Source organism: Arachis stenosperma, chromosome 6 (assembly GCF_014773155.1).
Source record: "Arachis stenosperma cultivar V10309 chromosome 6, arast.V10309.gnm1.PFL2, whole genome shotgun sequence".
NCBI classification, from domain to species: Eukaryota; Viridiplantae; Streptophyta; class Magnoliopsida; order Fabales; family Fabaceae; genus Arachis; species Arachis stenosperma.
The window spans coordinates 36,455,057-36,464,583 of NC_080382.1; the positions used below are offsets into that span (position 1 = coordinate 36,455,057).

Here is a 9,527-nt window from a genome sequence, read left to right on the forward strand (position 1 = left end):
TCGATACTCCGTCGACCTTACGTCGTAAGAGGTGACCGGACACTTATAAATTTCCAAAAAGTTTAACCCCCATTGAGTAAAGTTTTATATATGTATGAATTATGAATAAAAAGAGAAAAAGCTATGCATAGACTCATGGGGATGCGCGATAGCGGACAGTCCAGGGTTTAGCAGTCGGACTTGTCCTCAGCCATAGGACAAGTATACATCATGTGCATATTGTTTGCTTTTCTTGCTTGTGTATTAATTAAGAATTCAAAAGTGAATTATTATGTCGATTGTTATATTTGCTAATTGCAGTACTTGTATACTATATGTGTTTGCCCTTGCTTGCTTGTTTGTCTGTGCACTATCACTGGTGTTGGAGGATTGGAGGAAAGGCGGGAAAGTTAGGAAGTCACTACAAAAAAATTCATTTTAGCGACAAACTTTTAACGACAATAATACAATGGTTACTATTTCTTTTATTTAACTTATATTTTTGTGGCAATTACACATTTGCCATCATTAATATATATTATAATGGCAATTATTATTATTGCTACTAAATTATTACTTCTTTTATTTTTATATTTATTTTTTTAAATTAATAACGGCCATTGTTATTATTGCCAGTAAATATTCCTATTTTCCTAAACTAAATTGATTAAAAAAGAAAAAGAAAAAAAAATTGTTCCCGTGTTGGGGTTTGGTTCTTCAGAAGACTCACTTCCCTCCGTCACTACCTTAATGGAACTAACTTCCTTCCATCATCGACCATCACCGCCACAGGCCTTGCCACCACTGACAGCCGCCGTCCATCGTCCTACACTCATTCAACCCGCATCTCTATTCCTCCACCTCAGATCTACGTTGTAAATTCTTGATTCCTTTTATCCAAATTGGAAAACCAAAAAATAGTGTCAGTGTTGTGCCATGGAAGCTTGAGCTCGTAGTTTTGGTGTAAGTCCTGCGACTGCGACACTTTTCCTTCTCTTTCTTTCTCTGCTTACAATGAAGGACTCCGAATCCCATTCGCCTTTTGCCGTTCACCTCACATCGGTATGTTTCGTATCTCTCTCATTCATTCCAATCTTTTTTTCTCCAATTCTCTAAAATTAGGGATTTTATGTAATTGCAAATTTATTATTTTGGAGTTTGGACCATTCAATTCTTGGTAGAGGAAAGATGAATATCTGTCATAATTATGTATTTTGGTCCTTGTTCGTGAAAATTGTTCGCAGGGGGCAAGAAATTCTGCACCACCACTGATACGTTGACTCAGCGGGAACCTGATTCAATGCTAGCTGCTATGTTCAGTGGTCGCCACACTCTTTTCCTAGATTCTGATAAGGCAATGTCAAATTCTGTCTTTCTTCGTTTTTTGTTTATACTTGTATATGGTTTCCTCAATTATGCACGTTTGGCTTTGTTTATTGATTTGGTGCATTGCATTGCATGCTGAGTAAGAGTTTGTGGAAAGTGAGTGTGGGATTAAAAAAGGGAATTCAAAATTCAGCGACTGGGGTCAGGGGGCGACTTGCCCCAATCTGGTGGTGAGTATAACCCTTATCTTGTGGCGCGCAGGGTCAATTCCAGCCACGGCATGATGATCGATGACGACATGGAGGCTGGTTCTTTGGGGCCTTACCACGACAGGCCAAGAACTTTTCGCAACATGCGCACCAAACCTTACACCCCACTGGTAAATTAACTCCACTACCACTGCTTCCTTCATTATCTAATTTCAACCATTTTCTCACTCCCATATTTCTGCAGATATTTCGTATTCTCCTGGGAATAAATGTCTGTGTTCTATTCATTCTTTTGCTCCTCGGATTTGGGGCTATCTTTTACATGGGAGCTAGTACATCTCCCATCATTGTCTTTGTCATCTCTATTCGTATTCTCAGCTTTCTTGTGTCTATATATCTTACAAAGTGGGTGCTTGCAAAGGATGAGGGCCCCCCTGAAATGGTTCAGGTAACTCTATTTCCTATGCTTAACTTTTTATGCCCTGCTCCCACAAACATTCTAGATTTATATTCCCTTTTATTGAATTCTAGTCTTCATTTTGGTTACTGGGTTTTTGCAACATGAAATATTGATATAGAATGTGATGCGAATCACGTAGAACAACTATATCTTTTTTATCAAATAAAGAGAAGTTGATTGTTGTGGATTCTGTAAGAGAGGGTAAGGTCAATTGTTGTAGGTTACATCCCTGGCTAAAACAAAAGTGGCATTTCATGCATAGTCTTTTGACAGAACAATTTAGCATTAATATAACTTTCATGTGGTTTTTATAATAGTAGAAAATTTAGAATTCTCATTCAATTTTCTCAAGTTTAGTTGATTCGGGTTACTGAGCGTTAAGTAGCCACCTATATACGACAAGATGATGAAAACTTGTCTAGAGAGTTGATTGGAAGAAGAAGACAAATAAGCAATAAAGGCACTAGTGCAAACATCTCATGCATAGGGCCTAATTTCTATCAGAGAGTGTGAGCTATTTGGTTTTTATTTTATAATGAAATATGTCAAAGACCAACTATCTCAAAATCTTAAGCTATTGCATGTAAGGCACATGAATAATTTTTGAAATATTCCGATAAAGCAAACTATTTGTTTACTATATAACAGTTCACATGTTAAAACTTATTCTAGATTTGTGATGTCTTTTATGCTGACTTCAAATATCATACCATGAACTCATTGTTTTCTTGTCCTGAGCTTATCATATTGCTTTCTAGATAGCAGATGCTATACGAGATGGAGTTGAAGGCTTCTTTAGGACCCAATAATTATATTGTCAGTGTTAAAGGATAATTAATTGAGTGAAATTGAAAGGATCCTTTTGATTATTAACCGAGATTATTTATGTTATAGTATCTCTTGTTAGTAGTATTGTGTTCTGTTATATCTGTCACTGAGGATTAGGAATGAGAATGAGGACCAAGGATGCTAATTGGTTTCTTATTTCTTCTTTTTTTTTTACAGGGGATGATAGTGACAGAAAGATGGCTCTCAAATTCGAAAGAGTGAAGTGAGTAACTTTCTGTTATACAAGTTCTCTAATACATCTACATCAGTGTAGGTGAAATTAGTTATAATTCAAGGGACAATGTTATTGTTAACATATCTTAATTATTCTGAATTTAATATCTCCCTGTAGAAAATGGGAGAATGAAATACCAAAACCATATCTGGAGTAGTTCTTATCACATCCTCCTGAAGAACTAAATATTATATTTTGCTTTCTTCTTTACTGAAAGTTTTCTGAATTTGTTTGCCTTTTTAATTGTTGTCTAACTGATTGGAAAAAAGATATTTTCATGTTGGTAATGTTGGAATACAATCAAAAGGACTTCTATAAGTTCATCTTTTGTATTTCCATGATTGTTAAGGATTAAATTACATGTCAATTGTCTCTAAGAGTATGTTTCATTGGTGTAAAAGAGGGATGGAATATATTATAGTTGAGTTTGATATATATTGAGTTCGTGCAAGGCGAGTATTTCTTGTTACACAACTACCATCAAACAATCCTTATCAATTTATATATTAATAAACCATCCAACCAAACATCTCCGACACATTTACCCTTGTAAAGGTATTGGCTTTTTGTTGGAGCTCAACCTTCGAAAGCAGTAGAGCGTCTTCTACTGCGAGCAGGGTTACTTCCTCCACCACCAATAGTGGCAGCAGGTGGACCACGTGGTACGAGCTCTTTCGGTACATCCAAACAGGAACAGCCAGCTGATGCTAACCGCGATGATGGTGAGCTTGACACACTCCTCCTATAAGTGCTTGACAATTTACACCTTTTTAACTTATTTTTTTATTTTAAATTTTGGCTCACTCAATTCTAATGCCATTATTACAGGTGTATTTCCACAAGCTATCTTTTCAATTGGCTTACAAGTTAACTGAAGAGAATATCTAACATATGTTTCGGGAATGTGGTTTGAGTTGTGGAAGTATCATCACCTAGAGTAAGGACTAAACATTGATTAAATTATGCACGCCGCTGGTGCACAAAATTGTGATCACTACAACTCCGCACAACTAACCAGCAAGTGTACTGGGTCGTCCAAGTAATAAACCTTACGCGAGTAAGGGTCGATCCCACAGAGATTGTTGGTATGAAGCAAGCTATGGTCACCTTGTAAATCTTAGTCAGGCAGACTCAGATGGTTATAGATGAATCATGAATAAAAGATAAAGATAGAGATACTTATATAATTCATTGGTGAGAATTTCAGATAAGCGTATGAAGATGCTTTGTCCCTTCTGTCTCTCTGCTTTCCTACTGTCTTCATCCAATCCTTCTTACTCCTTTCCATGGCAAGCTTATGCAAGGGTTTCACCGTTGTCAGTGGCTACCTCCCATCCTCTCATTGGAAATGTTCAACGCACCCTGTCACGGCACGGCTATCCATCTGTCGGTTCTCAATCAGGCCGGAATAGAATCCAGTGATTCTTTTGCGTCTGTCACTAACGCCCCGCCCTCAGGAGTTTGAAGCACGTCACAGTCATTCAATCATTGAATCCTACTCAGAATACCACAGACAAGGTTAGACCTTCCGAATTCTCTTGAATGCCGCCATCAGTTCTTGCCTATACCACGAAGACTCTGATCTCACGGAATGGCTGGCTCGTTTGTCAGGCGAGCGCTCGGTTGTCAGGCGATCAACCATGCATCGTGTATCAGGAATCCAAGAGATATTCACTCAATCTAAGGTAGAACGGAGGTGGTTGTCAGTCACACGTTCATAGGTGAGAATGATGATGAGTGTCACGGATCATCACATTCATCAAGTTGAAGAACAAGTTATATCTTGGAACAAGAACAAGCGGAATTGAATAGAAGAACAATAGTAATTGCATTAATACTCGAGGTACAGCAGAGCTCCACACCTTAATCTATGGTGTGTAGAAACTCCACCGTTGAAAATACATAAGAACAAGAGTGATCATTGGCTTCGGTCCCAAAGAGGGAACCAGAAGAACCAAGATCTGATCTAAGAACTACATGTCCGAAGATGAAAGATACAATAGTAAAAGGTCCTACTTATAGGGAACTAGTAGCTTAAGAATTACACACCATATATTGCTGGAAAGCCCAGGATGTCTACTTTCCAACGCCGTTGAGAGCGCGCCAATTGGGCTTCTGTAGCTCTAGAAAATTCACTTCGAGTGCAGGGAGGTCAGAATCCAACAGCATCTGTAGTCCTTTTCAGTCTCTGAATCAGATTTTTGCTCAGGTCCCTCAATTTCAGCCAGAAAATACCTGAAATCACAGAAAAACACACAAACTCATAGTAAAGTCCAGAAAAGTGAATTTTAACTAAAAACTAATAAAAAGTATACTAAAAACTAACTAAAACTACTAAAAACATACTAAAAACAATGCCAAAAAGCGTATAAATTATCCGCTCATCACAACACCAAACTTAAATTGTTGCTTGTCCCCAAGCAACTGAAAATCAAATAGGATAAAAAGAAGAGAATATACTATAGACTCCAAATTATCAATGAAACTTTGCTCCAATTAGATGAGCGGGACTAGTAGCTTTTTGCCTCTGAACAGTTTTGGCATCTCACTTTATCCTTTGAAATTCAGAATGATTGGCTTCTTTAGGAACTCAGAATCCAGATAGTGTTATTGATTCTCTTAGTTAAGTATGATGATTCTTGAACACAGCTACTTTATGAGTCTTGGCCGTGGCCCAAAGCACTCTGTTTTCCAGTATTACCACCGGATACACACATGCCACAGACACATAATTGGGTGAACCTTTTCAGATTGTGACTCAGCTTTGCTAGAGTCCCCAATTAGAGGTGTCCAGGGTTCTTAAGCACACTCTTTTTGCCTTGGATCACAACTTTATTTCTTTCTTTTTCTTTCTTTTTCTCTTTTTTTTCGTCTTTTTTTTCGCTTCTTCTCCCCCTTTTTTTTTGTATTCACTGCTTTTTCTTGCTTCAAGAATCATTTTTATGATTTTTCAGATCCTCAGTAACATGTCTCCTTTTTCATCATTCTTTCAAGAGCCAACAATTTTAACATTCATGAACAACAAATTCAAAAGACATATGCACTGTTTAAGCATACATTCAGAAAACAAAAATTATTGTCACCACATCAAACTAATTAAGCTAGTTTTAAAGATGAATTCGAAATCCTGTACTTCTTGTTCTTTTGTGATAAAAACAGTTTTCATTTAAGAAAGGTGATGGATTCATAGGACATTCATAACTTTAAGGCATAGACACTAAGACACTAATGATCATAAGACACAAACATGGATAAACATAAGCATGAAAACTCGAAAAACAAGAAAATAAAGAACAAGAAGATTAAAGAACGGGTCCACCTCAGTGATGGCGGCTTGTTCTTCCTCTTGAAGGTCTTATGGAGTGCTTGAGCTCCTCAATGTCTCTTCCTTGTCTTTGTTGCTCCTCTCTCATGATTCTTTGATCTTCTCTAATTTCATGGAGGAGGATGGAATGTTCTTGGTACTCCACCCTTAGTTGTCCCATGTTGGAACTCAATTCTCCTAGGGAGGTGTTAATTTGCTCCCAATAGTCTTGTGGAGGAAAGTGCATCCCTTGAGGCATCTCAGGGATCTCATGATGAGAGGGGTCTCTTGTTTGCTCCATCCTTTTCTTAGTGATGGGCTTGTCCTCATCAATGAGGATGTCTCCTTCTATGTCAACTCCTACTGAATAACAGAGGTGACAAATGAGATGAGGAAAGGCTAACCTTGCTAAGGTAGAGTACTTGTCCGCCACCTTATAGAGTTCTTGGGCTATTACCTCATGAACTTCTACTTCTTCTCCAATCATGATGCTATGGATCATGATGGCCCGGTCTAGAGTAACTTCAGACTGGTTGCTAGTGAGAATGATTGAGCGTTGGATAAACTCCAACCATCCTCTAGCCACGGGCTTGAGGTCATGCCTTCTTAATTGAACCGGCTTCCCTCTTGAATCTCTCTTCCATTGGGCGCCCTCTTCACAAATGTCAGTGAGGACTTGGTCCAACCTTTGATCAAAGTTGACCCTTCTTGTGTAAGGATGTTCATCTCCTTGTATCATAGGCAAGTTGAATGTCAACCTCACATTTTCCGGACTAAAATCTAAGTATTTCCCCCGAACCATTGTAAGCCAATTCTTTGGGTTCGGGTTCACACTTTGATCATGGCTCTTGGTGATCCATGCATTGGCATAGAACTCTTGAACCATTAAGATTCCGACTTGTTGAATGGGGTTGGTGAGAACTTCCCAACCTCTTCTTCGAATCTCATGTCGGATCTCCGGATATTCACTCTTTTTGAGTTTGAAAGGGACCTCGGGGATCACCTTCTTCAAGGCCACTACTTCATAGAAGTGGTCTTGATGCACCCTTGAGATGAATCTCTCCATCTCCCATGACTCGGAGGTGGAAGCTTTTGCCTTCCCTTTCCTCTTTCTAGAGGTTTCTCCGGCCTTAGATGCCATAAATGGTTATGGAAAAACAAAAAGCAACGCTTTTACCACACCAAACTTAAAAGGTTTGCTCGTCCTCGAGCAAAAGAAGAAAGAATAGAGTAGAAGAAGAAGAAAATGGAGGAGATGGAGGAGACTATGTGGTTCGGCCAAAGGGGGAAGAAGTAGTGTTTAGGGTGTGTGAAAATGAAGGAGTGAAGATGGGTTTGTATAGGGGAAGGGTTTTTTTGGGGAAGAGGTATTGAGGTGATTGGTAAATGGGTGAAGAAGAAAGAGGGTGGTGGGGTTGGTGGGGATCCTGTGGGGTCCACAGATCCTGAGGTATCAAGGAAAAGTCATCCCTACACCAAATGGCATGCAAAAATGCGTTTTGAGCCAATTCTGGCGTTAAACGCCGGGCTGGTGCCCATTTCTGGCGTTTAACGCCAGGTTCTTGCCCTTTCCTGGCGTTTAACGCCAGTCTGGTGCCCCTTTCTGGCGTTAAACGCCCAGAATGGTGCCAGACTGGGCGTTAAACGCCCAACTGCTACTCTTACTGGCGTTTAAACGCCAGCAAGGCCTTCCTCCAGGGTGTGCTATTTTTCTTCCTGTTTTTCATTCTGTTTTTGCTTTTTCAATTGATTTTGTGACTTCTCATGATCATCAACCTACAGAAAACATAAAATAACAAAGGAAAATAGATAAAATATAACATTGGGTTGCCTCCCAACAAGCGCTTCTTTAATGTCAGTAGCTTGACAGAGGGCTCTCATGGAGCCTCACAAATGCTCAGAGCAATGTTGGAACCTCCCAACACCAAACTTAGAGTTTGAATGTGGGGGTTCAACACCAAACTTAGAGTTTGGTTGTGGCCTCCCAACACCAAACTTAGAGTTTGACTGTGGGGGCTCTGTTTGACTCTGTTTTGAGAGAAGCTCTTCATGCTTCCTCTCCATGGTGACAGAGGGATATCCTTGAGCCTTAAACACAAAGGAATCTTCATTCACTTGAATGATCAATTCTCCTCTGTCAACATCAATCACAGCCTTTGCTGTGGCTAGGAAGGGTCTGCCAAAGATGATGGATTCATCCATGAACTTCCCAGTCTCTAGGACTATGAAATCAGCAGGGATGTAATGGTCTTCAATCTTTACCAAAACATCCTCTACAAGTCCATAAGCTTATTTTCTTGAATTGTCTGCCATCTCTAGTGAGATTCTTGCAGCTTGTACCTCAAAGATCCCTAGCTTCTCCATTACAGAGAGAGGCATGAGGTTTACACTTGACCCTAAGTCACACAGGGCCTTCTTGAAGGTCATGGTGCCTATGGTACAAGGTATTGAAAATTTCCCAGGATCTTGTCTCTTTTGAGGTAATTTCTGCCTAGACAAGTCATCTAGTTCTTTGGTGAGCAAAGGAGGTTCATTCTCCCAAGTCTCATTACCAAATAACTTGTCATTTAGCTTCATGATTGCTCCAAGGTATTTGGCAACTTGCTCTTCAGTGACATACTCATCCTCTTCAGAGGAAGAATACTCATCAGAGCTCATGAATGGCAGAAGTAAATCCAATGAAATCTTTATGGTCTCAATGTGAGCCTCAGATTCCCATGGTTCCTCATTAGGGAATTCATTGGAGGCCAGTGGACGCCCATTGAGGTCTTCCTCAGTGGCATTCACTGCCTCTCCTTCCTCTCCAAATTCGGTCATGTTGATGGCCTTGCACTCTCCTTTTGGATTTTCTTCTGTATTGCTTGGGAGAGTACTTGGAGGGAGTTCAGTAACTTTCTTGCTCAGCTGTCCCACTTGTGCCTCCAAATTCCTAATGGAGGACCTTGTTTCAGTCATGAAACTTTGAGTGGTTTTGATTAGATCAGAGACCATGGTTGCTAAGTCAGAGTGGTTCTGCTTAGAATTCTCTGTCTGTTGCTGAGAAGATGATGGAAAAGGCTTGCCATTGCTAAACCTGTTTCTTCCACCATTATTGTTGTTGAAACCTTGTTGAGGCTCTCTTGATTCTTCCATGAGAAATTTGGATGATTTTTCCATGAAGAATTATAGGTGTTTCCATAGGGTTCT

The 9,527-nt window shown here is 39.6% G+C and overlaps 1 protein-coding gene across 2 annotated transcripts; it reads left to right on the plus strand.

Annotated features, from left to right (window-relative positions):
• The first annotated feature begins 1,018 nt into the window (after window positions 1-1,018).
• On the plus strand, window positions 1,019-3,263 carry LOC130932388 (pyrophosphate-energized membrane proton pump 2-like). Of its 2 annotated transcripts, none has more exons than XM_057861709.1 (5): window positions 1,019-1,041; window positions 1,224-1,333; window positions 1,567-1,684; window positions 1,759-1,962; window positions 2,980-3,263. In XM_057861709.1, the coding sequence occupies exons 3-5, from the start codon at window positions 1,586-1,588 to the stop codon at window positions 3,022-3,024; spliced, it is 348 nt and encodes a 115-aa protein (XP_057717692.1). In that variant the 5' UTR covers window positions 1,019-1,041; window positions 1,224-1,333; window positions 1,567-1,585; the 3' UTR covers window positions 3,025-3,263. The 2 variants fall into 2 exon arrangements, with proteins under 2 accessions (XP_057717692.1, XP_057717691.1); XM_057861708.1 differs by lacking the exon at window positions 2,980-3,263 and adding an exon at window positions 2,733-2,846.
• The last annotated feature ends 6,264 nt before the right edge of the window (window positions 3,264-9,527 follow it).

Excerpts from the sequence above, each read along its gene's own strand:
- LOC130932388 (XM_057861708.1), top strand. The coding sequence starts at position 1,586 with ATGATGATCGATGACGACATGGAGGCTGGTTCTTTGGGGCCTTACCAC. Across the intron at positions 1,685-1,758 it reads CCAAACCTTACACCCCACTG|ATATTTCGTATTCTCCTGGG; the intron begins GTAAATTAACTC and ends ATATTTCTGCAG. Across the intron at positions 1,963-2,732 it reads GCCCCCCTGAAATGGTTCAG|ATAGCAGATGCTATACGAGA; the intron begins GTAACTCTATTT and ends ATTGCTTTCTAG.